Source organism: Planococcus citri, chromosome 3, assembly GCF_950023065.1.
Source record: "Planococcus citri chromosome 3, ihPlaCitr1.1, whole genome shotgun sequence".
NCBI lineage: Eukaryota > Metazoa > Arthropoda > Insecta > Hemiptera > Pseudococcidae > Planococcus > Planococcus citri.
The window spans coordinates 49,700,790-49,727,048 of NC_088679.1; the positions used below are offsets into that span (position 1 = coordinate 49,700,790).

At 31.6% G+C, this 26,259-nt stretch overlaps 2 protein-coding genes across 2 annotated transcripts; one reads left to right on the plus strand and one right to left on the minus strand.

The window, feature by feature from the left end:
- The first annotated feature begins 151 nt into the window (after positions 1–151).
- Positions 152–17,986, plus strand: Spec2 (CDC42 small effector protein Spec2). Its single transcript, XM_065354906.1, has 4 exons — positions 152–508; positions 12,445–12,578; positions 15,527–15,712; positions 16,978–17,986. Exons 2-4 carry the CDS (start codon positions 12,498–12,500, stop codon positions 16,984–16,986), a joined length of 276 nt encoding a protein of 91 aa, XP_065210978.1. The 5' UTR covers positions 152–508; positions 12,445–12,497; the 3' UTR covers positions 16,987–17,986.
- On the minus strand, positions 17,601–24,986 carry LOC135839048 (uncharacterized). The gene is made up of 6 exons (XM_065354901.1): positions 24,369–24,986; positions 21,591–21,773; positions 20,290–20,567; positions 18,973–19,198; positions 18,569–18,841; positions 17,601–18,133 (listed from the first exon to the last, which is right to left on the minus strand). The coding sequence occupies exons 1-6, from the start codon at positions 24,511–24,513 to the stop codon at positions 18,096–18,098; spliced, it is 1,143 nt and encodes a 380-aa protein (XP_065210973.1). The 5' UTR covers positions 24,514–24,986; the 3' UTR covers positions 17,601–18,095.
- Positions 24,987–26,259: the final 1,273 nt, after the last annotated feature.

Here is a 26,259-nt window from a genome sequence, read left to right on the forward strand (position 1 = left end):
TTTTTTGTTTTCAACGCGTGTTGACTGTTGAAGTGTTGACTGATGTCTTGTTGATGAAAAGTTGAAATAACTACAACCACTGAGCTTTTCGCATTCCATATCCATTTCTAGAGATCCTTCATCTCACTTTAGTTCAATCTTTTCTTTTCGTTTTCTTCCCTCCTCTTCGGCTGTTCAGTTCTCTTTTGACGAGTGTTGAGGCTGAAGCTAATGAGTAGTGTAGCATCGTGAAGAGTTCAAAAATTGATACACTTATGACAGTGATAAAAACGTTGTGATGTGTTTTGTTATGTGAAGTGAATCATACTCGGTGGCTTTATTTCGTGTTTTAATTATCGTAATGAATTGCTTTTGAAATAATTACTTTGTGATATATTTGGTATCAGTTATGCCATAATCTTAATCAAATTTGAAACTTACATCCATTGTTCCGAAGAACCTGAATGTCCAAGTCGACTGGTGCCGAAAATCTTTCAATTTCGATCAATAACTATAAATATCATCACAAGTGAGTTTTTTCATTTTTCTGTTCGTGGTGTTGGAATTACCTATGTATTGACAAAGTAATTAATTTTGAATAATGCGACAGTATTGTATTCCTTGTACCGTACGTTGAACTATCTTTCGTCTACGTAAACGTATAGATACCCGGTTTCGAATTGCTCAAGTAAACATTACTTTTGCGATTGCGAAAATATTGGAAACTCCGTCTCTTTCAGTATTTGGTGTTGTTAAATTGTGAAATTATAGCATTTTCCATGAAATGAGAAACATTTGAATAATCTGCTGTGTTTAGTTCTGATTACCGAATGATAAAATTTCGTTGATTTCATCGAAATTTTGAAAAGTTGATACAAAAAAATATGCCACCTTACGATTGTAAATTACCTATGTATTCAGTGGGCTAAACATTTCTCATGCACAGTGTAATGAATATCAGATCACAAGACAAAACGCACACACTGTTGCAGGATTTTTCTCCGTACCCGCATTTCATTTCAAATATTGGTTACATACCTATTACCTACATATGTACCTGGGGTTTCATAATACGGCAGAATTTGAAATAAATGAAGCTTCAGATTGATTTATTTCTGTAATATTGGTTGACACATGTGTCAAAATCTCCATGGATGTGTTTCAAAGGATCAATACTCATTTTACTCGGCGTTTTTTATTCTTTCGAATTTGTTTCGATTGGTATAAATAGTGGCAGGTCAAACCAACAACCAGTGGTCAAAATTTGAGTCATTGGATTCATTTTCGAAACTAGATTTACCGATGGTATTTGTATTTTGTATTCTGTACTTTGGTGTAGATTTGAACTAGATAATCGAAACTAGTTTGATCGAAAGAGTACTTAGTAGGTATGGTACTAGGTATACCTACCTAAGTTTTGGAACTCCTGTCACCAGAATTTTAGATGTTCGATTTAATTTTCAGATTTGTGATATTTCAACGCTTTTCAACTCGAAAAAAATTGCAATCTCCAGTGAAATTTCTATATTTTCCAGGAATCTTCATTTGTTTTGGAGGAGGAGAATCTGGACGAAACAGCATTGAACTTCAGTACCTGTATAGCTTTGTTTGGTCTTTGTAGGGTGCTTGAAGACTCATGCTCATATCTCCAGATTGGTAGCACTTGATAGAAATCAGATTGTAAGGTTTTGAACAGAATTGATAGAAAATTTACTTGCACTTAAAATAAGAGTTGAAATTTGAAAAACTTTATACTCAACTTTCAAAGTAAAGGCTGAACCCATTTCAAAATTTGAATTCCTCAATGCCCATTTCACTTTCAACTTTAAAAACAGTTCGAAAAATTATGAAAATGTGGTGTGCCAAGTGTAATTATTTCTTTACCTTAATCATTAGAATTTGGGTTGTGGGTACTATATGCTTTTTTTTTAAAAAAAAATCTGATATTTCAAAAGAGGGTGGTTGCATACGAAGTACTGAAATATTTCAAATACTATAGTATCTACCGAACTTTGACGCCGGTTTTGGCGCCGTAATGACGATTTTATAAGGGTTAACTTGGCCATTGTGTTTCTCCCCCTGTTTGATGAAGTTTTTCCAAGCTTTGAAAGTTTTATTACTTGGATGTGAAATGTACAATGTGAACGCGTACTGTAGGTAATAGGTATCGTGTTTGTAATTCATATTCCGTCTAATCGAACGAATTTATTATTACCTACCGTAGCTAAAAACATAGCATTGGGTACTCTATGTCTATAATGCTTCGACTCGCATTGTAATAAATCATTCAACTACGCTTCTTTGTATTATACCTATTACCTACCCATAAGAGTAGCCTTGACAAGGAAATGCATCGAACATATTTGAGAGATTGTGGAAGAATAATTTTCTCGTTCTCCAGACTGATTTACTTACTTCGTAAGTAGCTAATCTAATGACAACGATCGGTAAATAGACTACTTACCTACCGCTGGAGGAGGCAAAAAACAACAAATCTAGTCCATTAAGTGTGTTTTTTTGTATAGGAAGTAAACTACAACTCTTTACGGTATTAAAAATTGTAAAAAGGGAAAGTTCGGTGAAAGTAATGTCGACTGTTTTTATGCTGAAAAGCTGTTAGTTTCGTGATTTATTTATTATCAATTTTTAGGGTAGCTATGTCATTTATTCTTATAATAAAAGAACTACTACTGATCTCGTGATGTAAGCGAAGCGAATATCAAGTACGATTATTTTTCATGTCGTCGTGGTTGGGTTTCGAATTTTATCATTAATTTGCTTATTTCGGTACTTATTCAAACGATTCTTTTTTGTTCGATATTCGTATGTAAATAAATAGGTATACGTCTTTTTTATTTATCTATATCACGTCCGAATAATAGACGAATAACTAGTTGAAAATTCAAACGATCAACTTTTACAATTTTACATTTTAGATTTAGTAAACGAAAACATGTTTGTTGAGTCGGACTCTCGGAGGAAGTTGCGCGTTTATATTTGTTAAATTTATCGTAGGATTTACGAATACCCGGTAACTATTATACATTATATTACACGAGTACATGACGATTGGAGGAACGACGAACACCGAATCAATGACAATGTTACACGTTTAATATTTCACTATTCACTTAATAGGGAACTTAGGCCCTAGAGCGAGAGTATCGTGTCGTGGAACACCATCTAATATGTTACATTCATTTAAACCCTATTACGTACTGCAATCCGTTGATTGATAAGTAATTATTTTCGCTTTGGTTCGAGGTTATTCGAATTATTCGCCGATTTTAGCGACTCATACTCACTTTACATTACACCTTGGAAAGCTGGGCAGTAACCGTGTTAAGAATTGAACAATCTCAACAATTCTAATCCTATTCGATGGTTGATGATTGAAATTCAAATACGAGTAAGCACGTGTGTATATTTAACGATTGTAAATCTTCGATAAAAGAAATATTTTGAAAATTACCTCCAGCAATCGCGTAAGCTCGACTTCTCGCCTGGTATTCACATTACAAATACAAAACAAGGTACCTAGAAACTGAAACTGAAAGTGCATTCTGATTGTAATGATTATGTCAACGATCTCGCGAAATATTCGCAAGGTTATGCGATAAGATACGAGTATATGTAAGAGTGTAATAGAGAAAAAAAATGATAACAATAAACGTATAAATTAAAACTTAAAAGTAAAACTCGTTTAGTAGGTAAATAATAATTAACGCTTGTTGGCGTTTTGAAATTATACAAACTGGACGACGACGACGTATTTGAATACGGAAGTGAAAATAATTGTCGAATCCTATCCGTAAATTTTACGGATTACAGAATCATCTGTAATAGGTTTGGATATACGGTTGAACTTTCGATATGTAGATGTACCTGGCAGGCATCCATCTGCTATAATGAAATTCTGCTTCGTTTTAGTTCCTGTTTTGTTCTATTTGGTTTCCTATATTTTCTTCATATTTTGATGGTTCGCTAATTTTTCTCGATTAAGGAAATTTATCGTAGCAATCTGTTTGGGTTTTGAAGAGAGCAGTGCATGATAGGCGATATTGCACGTACCTACAGATTTAGGGGAGGGAAGATCATTATCGAAAAATGCATTTAAAATTCGAGGTCAGCGTTGCAATATCGCATAAGTATACCTAATATTTTTTGGGTCGTATTAATTTTTTCATGAAAAGTTATATAGAGGACGAGAAGAAAAGAGAAGATCAATCCAAAAGTAGACTCCATAGGCTTATTTCTAATAAATGTAATGAAAAAATTACAAATAGTAGACCATGTGTTTTTGTTCCATCTTTTTGGTCGAAGTTTTGGAGGACAGTGTTCTCATTGAATTTTCAGATCATGGAGCAAAAATTATTATTTGCCTGTGACCGTGTGACGTGAAGAAGAGTTTAAAAATGTTCTGATTTTTTTAATTAAATTATAATCTCTAAAAGTCGAGCTTTTCTTTAGAAAGTTATACTTTCAAAATATTCGTAGTTTATTTTAAATATTCTTTTATGATTATTGAAAATCGTTTTTTTTTTTCAATGTCCCTTAAGGGAGGGGGTGAGAGGGCATTTCATTTCATTATGTTTGGAATTTTGAGCGAAATTAGAGGACTCAAGGTTAGAAATAAGTCGAATTGCCATGAAATACTCCAACAGTCAATGTCACTTCAAATCATTATACGAGTACAATATACATAGGCAGTTGTGCCACTTCATTTTAAAATAAAACTTATGCGCCTGCTTAGGTATACTTATTTATCATTTCACGTGTCATTGATGTTACTTGAAAAGAATCAACGTATACCTAATTCATTATATGTTAGAGATGGGATAATCTTGAAATGGGAAAAGCTCAAAGCTTTTTACAACGAGTAAACGAAGAGACCTACATAGAAGTGTATCTATAGCTGGAACATGAGCTTCTTCCTCAAAAGTTGGTCACCTTGGAATCATTTTACAAAATGGGATTTCTTCTTTTTGAAATTAAAATTTGCACCTATGTACTTAACTCAAAAAGTAGTAAAATCATGGTTAATTGATTATTGCCGAATTTAAATCTGACCAACGAAATAAATTTTCGATGCTAAGGTGGTCTCACAAAGGCAGGACACGCCGATGAGAAATACTTTTTTGAACATTCGTGTACAGAACATCCCCTCCTCTCTCAACAGATAATGCTAAAAATTGATATTATGACGCGAGAACAATAAAAAATACTCCTAAAAATATTTGCTAATTTCAATTTTTCATTAGTTTAAAAATGGTCGTCTGGACACCATTTTTGGAAATTCAAAACTGATTTTGGAGGTCAAAAAAAGTACAGCAAAAAATTTAAAAAATAGTAGGGGTATGATTTATCGTTACGACATTTCACATTTGAAAATTGTCACACAGTTTTCGCAGTAATTTTAGAGCAATTTTTAATTATTTTTGCTAGCTTCCCAATCCAATATTTTATTTGTCGCTTTTTCGTGTATTTTCGGATATAAAATTAGTCGTACTTTGTTCTGTCGCTTAGACATGCTTTTTTGGCGGGAGGAGTTGTCGTGATTCATAATTAAAAATAGTTGTGCTGACTTATTATTTTGTCGTTGTAAAGACCTAAGTTGTCGCTAGTCGCTACCACAACTTCTATTGTCGTTTGCTGTTGTCGTTCAAACACCCTTTTCTGTCGTGCGATTATAGGTTCATAATATTTTCCAAATAGTAGCCCTACCTGTGTTTCAACTTCCTAACATGTGACGATAAACTCATAAAATTTTCTTCTATTACCCGATAAAAAATTTGAAAGAAAATACGAGTAGGCCAATTTACCTTCGTTACTCTGCTACAGCTCACAATTTTTTTTTTTTAGATTTAAAAATTTTCAGACAATTTGCTCGACTGTATTTTGATGTTTACTTTACACGTAATAATCGTGAATTTGACTGCTCAGAAAATTGTGACATTTGTGACCATATTAGGTCCCAAGTGATTCTGAACTCCTCATTTTCGGCAAAACGATGGATACCAGTAAACTTAGATGATGCACATGTACGACATGTACAACACTATTACGTCGTGAGTGCTGTATTTTTATATCCTTATCACGAATAATTGCTTATAAAACTGAAATGAATTCATTTGCCAAGGTTTTTTACATTATGAACACGTTTCATATCCTTTAATTCTTCGATTTGCTTATTATTTTGAAATTCCGATATGCTTATACGCACTACGTATTCTTAATGCGCGACAACGTATACGAAGTATGACGTAGAAATAGAAAAAAATTATCCTATGCGCCATGTTATTCTTAATTTTTATAAATCGAGAACCGAGAAGAAAAATATATTGAGTCAAAATTTAGCGTTCTAAATTTTCAATTGATAACTTAATGAAAATCCAAAAACCGTTTTGTACCGATGTAGGTCAATTAAATAAGGAAGTAATGCAATGTTGGTAAGGTATGTATGGTCGGAAATCTAATCTTGATAAATTTCTAAATTATGCCTTAACCAGTAATTACTTAGTTACTACACTGGCAACGGACAACTTTATTATCAAAATATATTTTGATACTTGAAAATATTGAAAACCGGCACAATATAGATTTGATATCAATTTACATCGTTTACGGTTTTTTTTTTAATATTGTGATTTATATCAAATATCAAATCAGTTACATCGATTCCGGTGTGAACAAATCTGTAATGAGTGCATGATTCGTTTAAATTATCGATGACGATCTGACGGTAATTAAAACGTACTTGTTTTAATTATCATTCGTTTATTTTTCTGATACGTTCTAATAATACGTTGTTTTATTAATACCACTATTTGTAACATTCAGAATCAATTAGGTGTTTCATCTCAGGTTCAATTTAGAATTTTGGTCTCAATTTTCGACCAATTAGAGGGAGAACTTTATATCATCGTATCTCTTGAGAGGTGATTAAATTTTGATGGATGCTCTAATAGGTTGGGCTCCTTTTGAAAAAAAGTAGTAGGTATTCGATCGAGTTTTCGTACTTTGTATAGGTAGAAGAGGTAAAGAAAATAAGTTTCGAAGGATGTGACTTTTTACAACATTATCGCAACATAGAAGACTGCAGAAAATAGGAAATGAAGTGAAAAATTTTGTCCTTACAGTTTTTTCAATTAAAATCAATTTCCTCGAGAACAATGATTTTTAAATCTTAATTGCATAACAAGGTTAAGAGTACATATTTAAATATAGATCAAAGTTTGCATTTTTCAAGTTTAAAGTACCTAACATGAAAATATGATGAAGATCGAAAGAAAAAAACACAATTTCTTATTAATTGAAAATTGACTCTCGTGTGAATTTCCAATGAACTTTTAATTTTATGGTGAAAATTTATGGCCCCCTCTTTGAAAATTATATACTCAACAATTCAACATGAGTTGGACTTTATTGAATATTGATGAAAGACTGATCGACCATTTTTTTCACAAAATTTCAGTATCGACTAATGTAAACATTAAAGAATTTATAGGTATAAACAATTTTGAGCCCTACATCTATAAGTAATACATGGATAAAAATGTACAAATAATGCAGTTTCTCTTCGAATGAAAATCTTCTATTTCAATTTGTATCTGTCAGTTTTTCTGTTCTTGCAATTTAAGATTACTCCCTGTTTTCACATTTTGTATTCTCCAAGGTAAAATTTATGGTCTCGTTCGTCACGTACCATTCGATTTGAAATAGTGTGATTCATTTCGTTACCTCTTTTCCCTTCTCTAACATTTGATTAAAACTTGAATACGTTATAAAGTGTAAAGTTCTCAGCAGCGATTATCAAATTACCGTGGGTTGAATTTTTATGGTTTTAATGTAGTAATAATCGTTAAAAATTCATCATTCATTTTAAATATGATTAAAAATTGCCGAATAATTAGCTCTCTGGTGGAAGTTTCATCTTTGCAATTTTATTGCTTAATTAGTCAAAGGGCTCAACATTGTTATCGTTACCACCATATTGGATTGTGTGAAATCGTCCCTTCGTGCACCAGTTGTTTTTTTTTCTAATCCAAAAAAGGGAACTCGTGGGAACTGAATTTTTCGTCTCGTTTTACTATAGCTGATAATACCTACTCGTTTATTTCTAGTTGACTTAGTATTTCGAGATGGCTCGAGTTATTTACTCTCACACATGTTTTTAAACTGTGATGTAATTAACAGCGTTTAAATTATGTATTCCATTTTTTTTTTTCATTTTTTTCCAAAGATCTTATAATTTTTGAATATCTATTGAAATTCAAATAAACCGCCTGCTTGCACGAATTTGAAATGCAGCGAGTTTGTTCACCGTTTCTTAACTAATAAGCAGAAAAAAAATTGAAAAGGTTATTGTTTTATTTTGCAGTGTTATGCTCGTACCTATTTCACAATACACATAGGTGTGCACTGTGCAATTATAGAAGAATAAAAACTTGAGATAACTTGACATTGCCCGATAAAGCGATGAATGTTGTTTAGTAAATAATGAAAAGTAAAAAAAAAAAAAGTCAAAGATTTAGGTCAGCGAGCAGAATCGTTCCCAATTGCTTTTTAGGCAACGTCTACAAGAAGTTCGCTAACGAAGAAATAGTATGCTGCGTATGGCCGCAAAAAAGCTAAGGAAACCAGTGCGTCACGACGTGTGCTCCCTCTGGCAATCGACAATTATTTAAAAACAAAACACATCTAAACCGGTTTTTCTTTTTCATATTTCCTCGACATAAACCGATACTGAATAATGCTGTTCATGTTAAACTTAACCATTTCACTGCTCGAGCATATTCTAATACGAAAAAGATGTACCGAAGTATGTTCTCATGATAATTTCAGTACTTACCTAAGCTTTTTTTCTAGTTTGAAATTCATTTTAAAGGAAGAGATCGCGAACTTGGTGAGATTAATCGATCGATGTAGGTATTATCAAATTTCATTGTACATTTGAAGTTATACGTGTAGAGGTTTTCATTGTCAGAAATACACGTAGAAAGAAACATCCCCTCTGTAAAAAGTAAAGGTATTCGTGGTTGGCTTGAAACGATGGCATAGTTACTCTTGGTACATACATTGCATACCTACACTGCACGCATATAAATAACGTTCATGAAGTCATATTTTCTTTGTTACGAGGGGCGATGGTATATTTCGGCATAAAAAATAAATGCTAAATTCGAGATAATAAAAGAATTTAAGGTAACCCAAAGGGCAAAGGTTATACTTGTATAGTTACCTACCCATGGAAGCGATATTGTTCATTTGGACCCATTGGACCTTACTTGTATACAAGGGGATGTTTCAATACGTTTACTCGTTTCGCTTTTAAATCGTGGAAAGAACTGAAGAAGGAGAAAGGTGACGAATAAGCGTGAGAAATTACGCGAATAATTGAAGCCATGATCATGACAATGAGACGATTACGTATTATCCAGCCAGACACGTGACGTGAGATTCGGATTCTGTGATAAGACAGCAATTAGATGGCAGTCTTGAATCATCGTGGTGTAGCCCTATGATTCTTACTGTTTACCTAACTGGTTAAATCATTCTAGATAGCAAAAGCAATGACGAAGACATGTGCTCAACACAGATCAAGTAATGTAACTTGATTTTTATTGGTGAATAAGGATAGGAAATTTTACCATTAATGTTCCAGTTCAATTTGAGAGGGGGGGTGGAATAGCATGAAATTGATCATCCTAAAATCATGACGAATCTACCCACAAATATTTTCAAAGTAAAGATGCTCTAATTTTAACGAAATTTAGCTACTTTTTTCATTTTTCAGTTTTTTAAAAAGTAACCCTCAATAATTTCATTATTTTTCTAAATTACGTCAATTTTTTTCTTACAAGGAAACTTTGTCAACTCGTCTCCTCCGATTTGGCTGAAATTTGGCTATCTGAAAGTTCATGTCACCAACACCTCAGAACCAAATTTGCAGCTGCCGAAGTTGATCACAGTGCTTTCTGGAGCGATTCCAGTGTACTGAAGAAAAACTAATTTCTGCTGGAGGCTCCAAATCCAATCGTCTCGAAAATGGTTGCAAACGATGCAGGAGGTCGACTTTCGTATCATAGCCAAATTGTTAAGGAAAACGTATTTTGTTTAGGGTATTTTTTTTTATTCAAACGCGATCTATGCGAAATGTTGTTGGATGTTTTTCAGCCTTAAATTAATATTGTTTATTTTTACCGATCAATTTGGATCGATGAACTCGCGTGAGCTTTTTGTTCACTGTGTTTACAAATACGGTTACGCATGCGGTCATGTAAAGATTAATAAAGTTCCTTTTCGTGATTAATTTTTACGTAAAATAATTCTCGTTATTCGAAGTAAAAAATCGTATCACAATTTCTAATTTTTATGAGTGATAGAAGAGCTTTTCTCAATAAAATTTCCGCTCTCACTCTTCATTCGCTCTTTAAAAATTCCTCAAGTTGACTTTTCATGATATTAATTTTAATTGTTTTTTATGTAATTTTTTTTATTTAATATTACGTATCACGCTCTTGGCTCTCGTTCTTCTAAAAGAGCTGCTCTTTGACGTTCTCGCTTTCGGCTTTTTTTGATCTCGTGGTTTACTATTTTTGTGAAAAGCTTGTCAGTAAATGAGATACCTATTCAAGCCAATTTCAAAATTTAACGAAAATTTGAGAAATCGGCTTCGAAAAAATTATATAACATTTCTTCTACACACACAAAAAAAAGAAAGAAAATGAAAATATAACGGAAGGAAACTTCGAAAAATTGGATAAAAATCGCATCGAAAAAAAACAGTTGTGTCAAATGTGTTTATTCAAAAAAATTTACGTTTTTTTTATTATTCTCGAGTGGGCACTTGAAAATTCAAATTTTGAAACAAGTAAAAATATGTGATCCTGAATACAAAATGAACGCCTTCGTTAGTTAATGTAAAGACTGCGTACATTTTTTTTTTCAATTTTTGAGTTTATTCAGGTGATTTTTTTCGGTTATTGAACTACTTCAAGGCAAAACGAAAACGGTTTTCTATTTTTTGAAAACTTTACTGTGGTCATTTTTTACTACCACAGTACCTATATCTTATCAATTTTTACTGATAGGTTTTTTCTATGGTTTATACTTAGTAGTGTCCAGAAATTATGTGCTTACCCAATGTATGTTGCATCGTTTCTTATACGTAAAAAGTTTCAAGCTTGAAAAAAATGTTGAGATTTTATGAATTGTGATGCTCATCCTTGCTCTTGCCGTCCTGCCAGGCCTTTTTTTACTCACTTTGAATACTAAACATTTTCTTTTATAAATCACTGAATTCGTTTTTCTTTTCATTTTACTTTTTTTGGTCATTTGAAAATTTATCTATGAAGATTTTTAGGAGTTTCTAAATCAAATTTTTAAAATGTTACCAATTTTTGCAACATTGTTTGTTTGCGACCTTTAAAATGTGTTCATATATAATGAAAATCCGGACTCCTTCTCTTAATTACGACCATGACGGATGTAATATATATTTTTTTTTTTTTTTGAAGATTTTTCATTGAATGAGTATTAACTTGTATAGCTCATGGTTCATGAGTACCTACTTGAAATAAGAGAAAGAGATAGAAAGAACTCGAAATTGCACTTAATAAGTTGGTGCTTGGCAGTTGAAAAATTATCGTCAATTTCCACTTTTTTGTGATAACATCGTGAGTTGTAACTAACTAAATATTTGCGCACGAACGTCGTCGTCGTAGAAAATTCGTACAAAATTGACGTTTCGATTTATGCGCATTATCGCGATTTTCCTTATACATAAATACTATGATTTATGGGACCATAGAGGTCATTTGTTTTTACTGACGTGTATCTGGTAGTAGTAGATATACCATACCTGTACTAGCCCTGGTATGTCTATGATATCGTGCTTTAAATGATCGAACAAATAAATATTATACCTACTTGCGAACAAATATGTATAAGAAATCATATGGAGTAGGTAGGTAATTGAAACGTACTTGATGTTTGTGAACTCGAGATAATGTCAAGTTGAAGAAGGGAATCTTTTGAGGAAACTTTGAGAATTTTTTGATTATTCCTTTTTTTCTTTTTTTTTTGTGTGAGTGTTCACTGACGGTAATTTTATGAAAAGATGAATGAATTGAATTATTAAATATTATGGCATCCTTTATGGTAGGTAAAATAAACTTGAAATGTTGACGGCAAATGTCTACAACTCAACTATACCTACGAGTATGTATGCGTACAAATGAAAGTATTCTTTTCATTTTTAACAGAAATAACCGCAATTTACGCTTCAAAAATCACTTTAATTTTTTTTTCTATTTTGGCGCGACAAATGAACCTGTTTGCTTGTGGTACTGTAACGTAGGTGTAATTACGGATACCTTACCTGTGAAAAATGATAGAATAAAAACCATTTTCGATTATAATTATATCTGTAATTAACGTTTCTTTTATTCTGTTTTGTTTCAGTTGACCAAAAATTTATAATTTTTCATCGATAATCAAAATAGCCTCAACCAAATATGTCTAGTTACCAATCAGGCAACATTGTTAGCGAAATTTGGCTACAGTGGTTTTCATGTTGTATCAACGAACCAGCTCAGGTGAGTAATGTAATTTACAGCGTAGGTTAGGTAGCGAATGTAAACATGTGTAATTGTCTACATTGGTAGAAAATTTTATACGTTTGAGTCATTATGTGTAATTCAATAGGATGTTAGAATGAGTGAGATTATACTATGAAAAAAGTTCGTAGGTTTGGGTGTACTTCCGATAAAACAACGAATACTGATTTTATATTTACAATTTTTTCTCACAAAGATTAATAGGTGTGTAGTATGTAGGTTTTTCATTCTTTGATTTTTTAAAATCATTTTTATAAATTTACATTCTGTAATTTAAAATTATAAAAACTCGATCGAGCAATAGTTTGTTTCTTGAAAAATTACACATTTCATGATGAGTTGAGTTCTTGATTTGTTGATATATGCACTTAGTAGAGAGGTTTCGTCAAAATGATATGATTCACTGGAGGTTAGAAGAGTGGAGAATGAAGAGTTCACTGTATCTTTTTTTGGTACTACGTATGTAAACTATGTATGTATGTACAATATTCCTTGGAATTTTAAATCGTTTCATAAGTACATACTAGGAAACTTTATAATCAGATGAGGTGAGATTAGGTATCACCTTAAGGATATCATCGACTACATCCCCAAGTAATTAAAATACCTAATAAAATTGGTATTATTGAGAATTCGAAATAAAAATTATTATTTTTTTCTTCTTTTGAACGAATATTTGTAGATACGTATTTTTTTAGCTTTTACTCGATGTATTAAGTTCAAAGGAAAAAGCCATTATGATTCGAATATTATAGGGCACGTGATAAAATGTCAAATTAGAACAATGATGATGAATCAATGTTGAAATAATAATCACAATAATTTTCGATTCAATAACAAACGAATTTTTGACGAACGTTGTTTTGTTTCATTTTCCGCGAAGTATTAATGACCAATATATTTGCTCTTCTAGATAGTAAAATAGCTACTTAGTACTCGTACTTACGTAACGTATTAATGCGATAAATGAAATACATATCGTCAAATTAGTAGAACACACATAACTGAATAAGTATGCTCATACAACCTATACATACGAGTAGATACCTTATTCCTAATCCTTTTTGTGTTCTAAGAAATATCAAAACTGATATTGATTGATCATAATCTCGTATAAAAGATCCTCTACGTGTAAAAATAATGCATTTTACAAAAAAAGTAGGTACAAGGGTCATTCCATGGAAAATCGGCGGATTTTTGCACGAGGGGTCTTCGATTTTTCTCAAAATCAGATTACGTTTAGAGGTGATCAAACGATGACGAATGACGCAAAACCGGACATTTTTTCGATTTTTTTTTGGCGGAGCTGTGGGCTTCAAAGTTCTCCAAAATGGCCGAAAATGGAAAATTTCAGTTGCAAATTGCTCCGGTTGTACATGGTATAGAATTTTGAACTTTTTCTCAAATTGTTGTTCTATGAGAGGGTAATCGTCAAATGATGTCAAAATCAGTGTTGCCACGTTCAAAAACCTAAAAAAATCGGTTTAAAAACTTATAATTTAAATATACTTAACCAAGATGTCCGCGAGTAAAAATTCAGAAAAAATTCTCAGTTTTAGTCCTTTTCATGTAGAATAACATATAAAAAAATTGGATTGGCATTTTTTTTCATTTTCGAGAAAAAAAAGTTACAAGTTTGGTACTTATTGCTAAAATACTATCAGAAACCTAAAAATGAAAATTTTTGCATCTTTTGAGATATTTTACCAATGTGTAAACGAACATTTGAAAAAAATTTCCCACTTTTTTGAAGTGACGGTAAGTGTCAGAAACTGACCAGTCTAATTGGAAATTGTTGCAATACTTAAGTATAGGTTTATATCCATTCAAGAAAAATTTTTCAAGTTGGGTGCATTTTGAATTGAAAAGTAGAGAGTTACATATGGTGAATGATTTTTTTCACTCTGACTCTGCTGTAACTTCCCTGCGCTTCCCTTCGTTAATCCTCTTGCTGTTCTGAACGTCAATTTACATGCGAGTTTAGATAATTGGGAGGAGGGGGGAGAAGGAGAATTTAGGCATCGTTAATAGGCAAGTGGCTATGTGGTCATCAGGTTGGTAGAGTGGACAGAATTCGTGTCCTTGATAGTATATTGTAAATGATACACCTCATGAATTTTAATAAAAATTTGCTGGTATTTTTATTTTATTCTCATACCTACTGCCTCTAAAATACATGGCATTTTTTTTTCTAATAATTTAAAATTCGTTCGTTCATCGTACGGCAAAATGCACGTGTAATACGTAGGTATGTGTTGTGTCTATGCATGTAAGTGTTACCTTAGTGATATTGAAAATTATACGATGGAAACGTAACGCTTGAATCATACGTACTTATTCAGAATTCACATGTTATGCTTTAATTAAAAAGAAAGAAAAAACTTGCATTCGGTTTGAAAACCACCGTCCTTAGATCCGGTGTACCCTTGGCTCGTGCTATTTTGAATATACCTGAGTATTTAAATTGTGAAATTAATTTTCGAGGTTTGATCGTCGTTGCCTTGTATGTTGAAGTTACTTTTTAGCATGTAAGTGTAAGTAAAGTACGTGTAATAAGACGTATTGTCCAAACTACGTCCGTCATGGTAAAAAGAAATTTCTTTCGATTGTAAGCTCGTTTTTTGCTGTACAATGGTCTTTCCAAATCAAGGCTGTTGATTCATTCCCATTGGTAATTAATCGTCAAAGTTTATTGATATTTGAATTTGAGTGTTGTAAAACATCAGTTGTTAGTGGCGTATAAGCTTACGAATACGAAAGCATGAAACGTGACGATGACTGTAATTCATGGAAGCAATGGCCGACTGCTCTCGAAAATTTAAAATAATATACCTTACCAACTAAGTACCTAGTGTATGAGTAATTTTAAAAGACGTCTTTCATCGACTTGGGTTGTAATTCTGATTGCTTTTGTTTGCTTGTTACAGTCACGTAAAAAAAGAACCAGAAGCGGAATCCGCATCGATAGATCAATGATTGGGTTACCAACCGATTTCCAACACACAATTCACATAGGATCGAATGACATCGAACTGAATAACTCCGCTGTAAGGGCGTTACAAAATCAAATGCAATCCAAAGGAGGCTACGAGACTTCTTATACGGCTTTGAAGGTACATACAACAATGAGTATACCTAGCTAGATACCTATTTAGTTGAGAAAAGTATCATGTGACTTGTGTATGAAGATGGAAGTGTCCGTTCATAAAAAACTCGTTTCTGTTGAGGGAACCGAGTTTGATATTTTTGAAAAATATTTTTTCAAAATGTTATGACGAGAAATCGCAATTTAAAAAAGAATTTCCATTTCCCTTCTCCTCTTCTAGTAATTCCAGAACAACGAGTAGAAGAAGGAATTATCACGAATTTTTGGTTATGAGTTATGGTTGTATAATGTATAGTTAAATACGAGAAGTCTGTGTAAAATTGGTAATAGCTGCTTCAGCTTCAGCTGACTAATATGATGATTATTTTTTTGAATTTATTTTCAAAGAATCGCAATAATGCTAAAAAAACAAGTACCTATGAAGAATACGAAATCCCATAAAAATCGCTCTTCATTTTCAAGCATCGTCACATAATCTCATATTAACGTTATTATGGGGTTTGTTATGTACTCATTTATTGAAAAAGTTTTTCCCGCATCAGATTTTATTCATATCCTTATCTGAAAAAAAAATAATAACGTTATCGTCGTAACGGTTCAAATTACATGTTTGATGACTAAAGTTATGTGTAAACGGCCCTGATAAACTGTATCATAATTATCGAATTATCGATGAACTGATCTGATTGCAAACATTATTTTATTTTAGACGAGTAAAATACCTAATGTTTGAAATGTTTCGCGAATGAAAATTATTTACGAGTCGTTCGAAAAATATGATAAAATCAACATTATCTAAAAAAAAATCTTAAATATTGAGTAGGAATGCAAGGAAAAGGTATGTATTGAAAAATACTCTCGACGTTTTTGACTTCAAAATGGTTAAAATATAATTTTTAAAAAAAATTCTAAACAATTCTGAAGTCAATTTTTTTCTTCAATTCTGAATGGGCACTTCAAAAATCAAAGTTTGTCTTTCGCTGTATATTTTTAGGAGCAAGGTATTTACTCGTTCAAAGCCGTCCTTTAAAAAATAAATCATCAATTAGCTTCTTGAATGTATATAATGGAAGCTGAATGAAAATTGTGGAACTCTTCTGCTTGTCACTTCATGTTTAGGATGTATACATTACATACTTTTACTGTATAGAGCTATTACCTACCCCTTCTAATTTTAAAAATAATTGTGAAAAGTAATATTAGGGCCACTTGATAATAAGAATCTTACTTTTTCCTCAACTAATTAATTTTCGTTTTATTTTCTGTTTACAGGCCTGTTGAAAATTCCTGTTTTATAGTCATTCTAATTTTACGTATAATTTTAGTGCTTGTAAATAATTCATACATCGATTTATCATTTTTTTTTCCTTCGGCGATTATGTTCGATTCTTCGGATTTGTTAGTACCTATGTTTACCGGCTTCGTATTCGAGAGAAATAGAACATCGTAAACGTTAACTCGAAACAAAAATACCGAAAAAAATTTGCGTTAACGTCGTGTCATCTTAATAAATTACTTTTTAAAAAAAACTATGGCAACGAGAAATCAAAAAAATACCTTAATTTGTACGATTAGAAAATTGAAAACGCGCGAGTTAGCGTTTATGATCTCGTAATCGGATAATGTATCGTTCTATTTGGGGAATATTAATTTATTATGTGTGTGTATTTGTTTTGTTTTGTTTTGTTTTGCATTTACTATAAAACTACTGTTACTTATTTAACATGTTTTGTTTATTGTTTTTTTTCTTTCTTTTCCTTTGCATTGTATGACTGAAAATTTCCTCATTTTGTATCGAGTCGGAATTAGCCCTTTGTTTATGTACCTTCGTGTATTTATTTTTACATTGTATTTTCTTCTCTTTTTTTACCTTATTTACAATATCGTAATCAATAATTACGTACAGTTTAAAATGACAAACCGTATCTACGCAGGTCTTTACAATAATTTTAACGTCAGACATGGACGTACCACGATGTGATATTATTTATTAATTTTTTTTTACGCGCTGATCACTCGCTATGTTTTTGTAACTGTTTAATGTACGCATTACAAATGTTTATAAATGGAAAATTCAAATAATTTTTCATTTATATAATTGTAATAGACAACCAAAGCTGTGAATTCGACTTGAGTTTGCGAAATTGTACAAATTGTCCCGTCATAAGTAAACACAGCTAGCCATATTACCTCGAATTATACTATATCGGATATGTCATGAAATAAAGTACACTATTGTCTAAGAAATTTGTACATTTTTAATAAATTTTAAAATTTTAAATGCGTTTTCATTTGATGCTGTAACTTATACATACGTTGGTATAGATAGTTGAGGATGTGAAATAATAATATTCAGTCTTTTTGGAAGAACGTTTCGCCATCTAAAGCAATTAACTTTTTATCCTTCGTTGTTTGCGTTTTGTTCTATCTGAAAAATGAATAATGAATATCGTATGTTTAGTTTTAATATGTTTTTAAAGCTGCTTATCATCAGTATTCAAAATCTATAACGTATTGAATGGGCTATTACAATGTCTAAAATGTATAGGTAAACCTATTATTTTACAACTGGCAATGAGTAACTTTGAGCTGAAAGAGCAAAGTGCGCTTCATCGATGAATAAAATATGGAAAAGTTCCGCGAATCTCAAATCACCTTATTTCAAATTTGAAATCTTTTTAAATCTACGATAATTAGCGTGTTGAAATATTAATGTTCTCCTTCCTATTTTGATGATAATTCGAAAGCCTACTTATCGAGGCCATTTTAAGTATTTGTAATAATCATTGCGTCGTATTTTGTCTAAAGAATTTGATACGATTGAGGAAACTATTCATGTATACGATTTACGCACACCACTTACTTGAAAGTTTTCTCGAATAATTATTGCCACAGACGAAATTATTTTTCTTTTTCGGGATACCGCTCGGTCCGTCGGTAATTTGGCAAATATTCAATCCCATTCGAGACAGTGGATGGCATTTGTTACGCGGATTACCCCATTTTCCTAAATAAAACATCCATTGAGGTAATCCTCTACCCGAATACAGAATTTCGATTTGTTTCCAAGTTTTCCAAGGAATACCGTAACCGCTAACGTCGTACAGTTGAGGCAATTTGACATATTTATGTTTACCTGTTCAAATAATAAATTAAACAATGAGTCAACTTTACACCTGATATGAGAAACTCGAGTAATATGCGAAAGTATAACTAAAAAATATAAGCTACACAGTGCAATGATACGCTTTGAATACGTGAGTTTACCGGGTGCGGTCCATAACCCGTGAGATCCTTTGGCAGCGAATAAAATTGGGTGGTAGCCTTCGTCAGTCGCGTACAATTTGACCACCGGTGGAAAAGTTGGCCTTTGGATGAATCCTTTACGAATTTCCTGCTTGTGAAAGATGAATATTTTCTCATTTTCGTCAAATTTGTAAAATGCTCCGGCGTCATGGGCTGACACGTACATTTCTTCGGGCTCTTCTTTACCCTGAAAACAATTGCGAAATGGATCCTAAATTTATTTAAGAGATAGGTAAATATATATGCGAATTAAGTACATATGTGGTTAGTCTACAGTAGTGCCTTGTCTGGACTTTTTTTCTCTAAAATTTCTAGTTGATGTTGCAACGAAAAATTTGTAATCTAATTTGCAATGAAAAGAGTTTGAACTCCTCAATCACTACGGTTCCTTTTCATTTAGGGTTCAACATACGAATATGGATTTTCAGATAACATTACATGTAGGTAGGTATGTATTCAAATTTGAACATTTTCGAATTGAAGATCAGAACTACGTACCTACATCAATTTTGATAAAATTAGTTGGTAGATAGGTATTATGGGTATATTAAAAATTTAAAATGACAAGCAAAAAAACATTACATCGTAATTTTGGGCAGTTTTAAATTGAATAATCAAGTGTAAACAAGTTGGGGATTTCGAGGAAAATTTAACCTGTCTCAGAAAAATCTGTCAGACTCGAGTAACGCGGCAACAATCGACAAATATACGCACATTTATAAGCCCGGAACCTGTTAATACTAAGCGCCTGGTAGATGTTAATTAGGCAACTTTTGTTACATGTAATATAGTTTGCTTATTCTTATTTACGAAGGGGTAAAATTGATAATCCGAATTTATTCTCGTCAGTTTAGTTTCCTACGAACTTGACATTTTTAAATATTGAGTAGTTTACACATTTGCAAAGGCTGATGTTTTTGTACAAAACATTGAAGTCCAAGTTCAAAAGAATCGACTTATTCATACCGTATCAATGGATTATCTCCAGTTTGAAACTTTTGAGATAACATTTTGAAAAAATTTAAACGTAAACCATTTCTTTCTCTTCAAAAAAAATACCACATTTTATACTGTTTCCGAAAGTAACTATAGCTATGAAAGTGCCTGCTCGATAACTCTTATTAGGTTATAGAAATACCTATTTTATTACAGAAAAATCGTGACCTGACAGTCATGACGAGTGAATAAATTTTTTTCCCCAATAAAAAAACTAGTTTTTAATATTACGCCACATGTAATTGTTACTATAAGAATTTTCTTATATAATATCATCAGTACTTTGAATAGAAAGCTGGTATGCTCCCAATCTCCGACATGACTTCCGAATTCTCTTAACGAGCCGAAACATTTGTTGTTGAAATGTGGTATAGGTAATGGTCCCAGCATCCCCATATCAACGATGCACATAGTTTTACCTTGGCTATAAGGGAAAAAAAACCAATAAGTTACATGAAAGTGGTTGCAGTTGCATTCTGAAACATGTGCGTAAACTGGAACATTGGTTATGTTCGGGTTTTGTCCGTACAAAATAGAAATTCTGTCTTCCAATAGATCATCTGTAATTATAAAAAATAAAAAATAAATAAAAAATAAAAACAAGATGTGCGTTAATATTGTTATTTATAGATTGAGGCTAAATTCGTTTTATTTGCACTTCCTATTGATTTCTAGTACAGGAATTGATTTAATAATGTACCTAGGTGTAATAATCGTGATAATGAAGTTTACTTTCTCGAAATTAAGTGTACCTACTGTTTTTTTTTTTTAAATCTAGGTATGTGGTTGATAGAAATAATTGATCGATTGATTAGTATTAGTAGGTAAATAAATACCTATTATGAGCAACTTTTTATTCAAAAAAATTTTTAATTTTTGCTGAAATGAGTAGGTAGATTCGTACTTTTTATGACTAGGTAAATTACAAAAGTATATTAATTACAGATACAGATAAAATTCAGGGTCTCATTAAGATTCCTAAAACGAATCGTTCCTATCCGGTTTTGTAAAAAAAATAAAGCGAAAAAATTCAATTGAGCAATTACATAAACATTTTCTATTTTTGGTAATTTTGAAAAAAAAATTGTTTTTTTTGCATATTTAAAAAAGAAGAAAGAAAAAAAATGTTTAAACATTCTTGATTTTTGGAACTTTGAAAAAAAATGCAGATTTTTGACAATTTTCAAATTTTGTACCTACATCATAATTTGATATAGGTATTTCGGAAATTTTTTTTTTAATTTCTTAGGTACCTAGTATTTTTTAATTGTCTTGCATCTTGGAGTCTAATCTCTATATGAGTACCTACGTACGTAGGCACAAATAGGTAGGTACTTTATTTATAAAGATTAAAGAAAGTACTTTTGAGACAAATTTTTAATAGAAAAATATAAAAATCGTGAAAAATTCAATGAGGCAGCTTTAACTTTGTGAATCGTCTGCTGTCTTTTCATTTTTTCTAAATTTTGAAGCTGAACTTTCGATACCCGTATTAGTATCAAAGACATTTCAACTTTTTCATTTTTTTTTTTTTTTTTTTTTTTTTTTTTTAAGTAAAGAATATTAATTTATAAGTAACTTACCAATATTTGATTTAGTGACTAGATACATTTCTTCGGACTTGGGTCCAACAGGTAAATTGTTATATTCGGCATTTTTCGAACGAGCCGTCATATAGCGTAGAAATTTCGGCACTTCGCTAGGAAAAAATTTCTCTCCAGGAGCCAACCATACCAATGGTGCCCATTTCTGTACCATTCGTTCAACTATAAAGAAAAAATAAAAGCAGAAATAATCAAGATATGTAAACGTGTAAGTTTGGTATTTAATTGTACGTTGTTCATGACTGATTCCGTAGGACAGAAGTAGGTTATTAAGGAGAATGCGAGACAGAAGTTATATTACATTTATGACATGGTCTATTTAGTATCGGTGTATAGTATAGATTAGATACTTTAATATCTAAACACATCATAACACCATAACACATAGTAAAGTTGGATTTCCGTTTTTTTCTTCTTTCTTTCTTTAAGCATATAGGTATAGTATATCGTCGTAATAATGTATTTAGCATTAATTTATTCTATTTAAGTTCCAATAAATGTTTTATTGTGATGTGAAAGCGCCTGTCAACAAAATTTCAATTGCGTGAGCAATTTATTAATACCTAACTAATGTATAAATTGAATAACACCAGTTCTAGGTGTAGGTATACTCCAGAATACGCAAGTGTTTCCTTAAATTCGATCCAATTTTCAACTTTTTTACCCGCACTTATTCATTTGACTCTTGCTTTATTTCATTGGTATTGTTATTACCTGCATGACCTAATACACTGATACATGATATAAGTACTAATCACTATATGAGCTAGCTAGGTGAAAAAATCTCTCGTTGGTCATATTTCTATAGATGAATTCACTTGTTCATTTATACCTTCTCTTTTTCAATACCACATACCTACCTACATACGTGAAAAAAATCTTCATTCTAGAGTAAGTGTACCTTTCTTCGTTAGAATTGACAAATAAAAAGGTATAAGTATCGGCTTGGTACCTACCAATACTATTACTCACTGTACGTGCAAATACACTCATATTATGTAGATAAAAGTAAGAGTAATTATTGAATAATTTCTCGAAAATACGATTCATCAAGTGCATGCGCTTTCATTTACACAAAAGTGAATTTGATTTGCATTAAAAATACACTCATCGTCAATTGTTATCTCGATTACGTTTAATTACATTCTGCGATCTTTTTAAAAGACACTCATATATAACAATTGTCACAACTTTCAGTTTTGAAATAAAACGAAAACGGTTTCTTTTTGTCAATGTCTGGAGTAAAATTTCACTTCGCTCGATTACATGCATTCTTTTTGACTTGTCTGTATGTGGCATTTATTTGATCGTAAAACAAAAATGAAATTATGACATTCTTTTGAGCAGACGTATGTAGAGGTAGGTAGGTGGGTATCAGGTATTAGGTACCGCGTAACGGATTCGATAAAAAATCCAACAAAAACGAAAGGGTTTACATTCTTTACTTAAACATTGAGAGATGAAATTTCCAGTTTTATAGAATTCGCTGGATAAACGGCGGATTTCGTTCCGCTTTTAATTTTTTGTACTTGCACCTGCTCGAATCAGTTTCCATTTCAATTCCAAATATCATTAGATTTATTTGAAGATACCTACAACAAAATTCTGGTTTATTTTTCATTGAGAGCATTGTCTCTGCTTACAATATAAATACTTTTCCAACCCCTTCCCCCTAAAATAAAGTGACATGCTCATTAAACATAAATGTACCGGTCTAACGTATATTATGTATACTTAGTCGGTTGGTTTTTAAATCATGTGTTTACCTACTCATATAGTAATTTTCTTACTTACAAAGAACGAAGGCAGGTATAATTGAAAAAATTTAGGGTTACTAGGTTGAAAAAGTAGGCAGGCCTAAAATTAAAATATGAAAATCAAATCCGTGATAAGACGCGCAAGAGAGCGGTGAACTTGACCGTGGAAATGTACATATTATGAGAAAATAAAACAAGTCACTTTATTGGAAAATAAAAATAAAATTCTATTAGAATGTTCATAGACAATATTATTAGAAAACATGTGGTGATTTATTTATATCTCATTAAGTTTAATGATGAATTGGATGATTTCGAAAGAAAATAAATAGATATTTATCTTCACAGCCTAGGAGGACGGAAACTTCTTCCGGAAATAGGTCAATAGTGCATAAAGTGTGTTATGTTCAACTATGACACATATAGCTAAGTAAGTAAGTAAAAAAATAAGTAGTAAGTAAAGTAAGTATATTATTATGAAATTTTGTAAGTATTTATCGTATTCGAACGTTTGTAGACCTGTCATTTTAAGTTAGTCTACTAGGTGAAAATTTTCATTCACAGATCACGTAAGGTAGGTATACATATTTTTGAACCACAATTTTGAATTTATGGTCAAATAAAATCACAAATCTGCCACAACATCGAGCTGTACACACTTTTAAACCGTGAAATTTCAAGTTATACCTACCCAATTAATATTTTGAAAAGTAGATACTTATTTAATTGACACGTCTTTTAAACATTTGGATTGAATTTGGGTAGTAGGTAAGTAAGACACCTGCTACCTACGATTTTGAATTCAAACCAACAAATTCAAAGGTGTCGATGTCCTTTTATATTTTTGATCGGCGGTAGATACTTATCTACCCAAGTATTTTCAATTTCTTTATGAATTACCTACCTAAGTATTTTTTTTTCAATTTTAATTGTATGTACCAATACATACTACATAGTTATATGATAGGAACTTTAGTAAATAATATTGAAAAATTCTTACCATATTGCGAAAATTGATATCGAGCATTTTCTTCGTAGATTTCATTAGATGAAACATTTGCGTAAATTTCATTGCAAATTTCTAACAATATGCATTTATCAATATTCAACAAAAATAATAGTAGAAATAATTGATGAAAAAGCATCTTGATTTTAATAAATTCATTTTAATAAAAATATCACTTCAAAATATAATAAAATTAAAATAGCACACAAAATTGTTTACACTTCCGATAATACACACTCACATTTCTTATGTAATTTAACACGAGATTAGTAAAAAAAAAAATAATAATAAAATGAACGAAAACCCCGGCTTTATGCGGTCTTATGTTCACTGATGCTGGAGAAGAAGTGAACAGTTAGACTCCAGTATGTTTATACTTATTTTATTCCGAGATTTCCTGGAGGTAGTCGTTAATCAGGCGAACATACGAGTACGGTCCACTACTTATCATACATCGACATCCCACTGTTTTAATTCAGGTTTACTTTCACTGCCAATGCACTTGAGCAAAGTTGTTATTTTTTGTACGAATTGTACTTCCAGCTCTATGTTACGTAATATCGTACAGGTGAGGTGACCAACCTTGTGGATTGTTTAAACAATAAAAGTTAACGATACTATGTATATGTATGGCACTACGGAGATTATATAAAATACCATGCACCGTGCATACGAGAGCACATTGTACCTACTCCGTGCATACGACGTTAAAATAGGGAATAATTTTTTCCTAAAATACGGTGTTCATTCTGAAAAATTAATATGCACGTATACGTATTTACGAGTACGTACATATATTGTAAACTCAAATTATATCATTGATGCAAAATGCACATACTAGGTGAGGTACCTATTCAAATACCTATTTTTGTCAACGCTTCATACCTGCATCAATGATGCGGAAGTCGATAAGGTATATAATAAGTAATGATCCAACTATAGGTAAAGGTAACACTCGTTCATTAGTATTTACTAGTCTGTAAAGTCCATAAAGCATTAGATATTTTTTTATACACATGTACTTATGTAGTAGCCAGGTAAGACATTTTATGAAAATTTTCCAACCCATGATCGTGGATTTTTTTATAAAACAAATGGACGTGCTGCGTAAGTATAAAATTCATTTCAGCAAATAATATCGTCTCAGAGGTTTCTATGTCTATAGTAGGATTTTGTGTTACCAGCTAAAACGAAGTGCAACCTTCCTATCTCAAATCATTTTGAAGTTGGAATTCAAAACCCTTTCAAAATCATTTCTACATCATTATAGATCAGATAAGTAGGTAACATGTTAATATATTTTATTAAATATACAATATAATTTTTAGTTCTGTTGGATTGGAATTTAATTGTTTCAAAATTCAAATTATACATATACTACTGGATATAGTACGATGTATAGGTATAGTTTTGTGCCACACTTCACTTCCACTTCTTGACATAGGTAATTCCGGGGCTGACCAACCATAATACCTTCTACCTTCTGGTAACTATTTCTATTTATCCAGTTACTTACAATATAGTTTCTATAAGTTACTATCCTCTGTATGTATTTCCAGTATTGTCTATGCAGAAGTGTGTTTAATGGGTTCGTAAAAAAACATAATCATCAATGTCAAAAATCAAAATTGTACGAGGCCAAAGTAACATACTCCAACCAAATTTGATGGTGATTAGATTTGTTCAATGTAGGTACCGCACAGAAAATTTGAAAAAATCATTTTTTAGAATTTTCCCTGTAGGTACTGTGTTGGCTACAGCGGGTTTTTAAACAAACGATTCCAGTTAAAACTTGTGACTAATTTTAAAAATTTGAAATAGGTACTTAACAAAAACGTGATTTTTTAGAAAAATCGGTTTCATAAATATTATTTACATATCTTCT

Excerpts from the sequence above, each read along its gene's own strand:
- LOC135839048 (XM_065354901.1), bottom strand. The coding sequence starts at position 24,513 with ATGCTTTTTCATCAATTATTTCTACTATTATTTTTGTTGAATATTGAT. Across the intron at positions 21,774-24,368 it reads ATATCAATTTTCGCAATATG|TTGAACGAATGGTACAGAAA; the intron begins GTAAGAATTTTT and ends TTTTCTTTATAG. Across the intron at positions 19,199-20,289 it reads ATACCAGCTTTCTATTCAAA|GGTAAAGAAGAGCCCGAAGA; the intron begins GTACTGATGATA and ends AATTGTTTTCAG.
- Spec2 (XM_065354906.1), top strand. The coding sequence starts at position 12,498 with ATGTCTAGTTACCAATCAGGCAACATTGTTAGCGAAATTTGGCTACAG. Across the intron at positions 12,579-15,526 it reads GTATCAACGAACCAGCTCAG|TCACGTAAAAAAAGAACCAG; the intron begins GTGAGTAATGTA and ends TGCTTGTTACAG.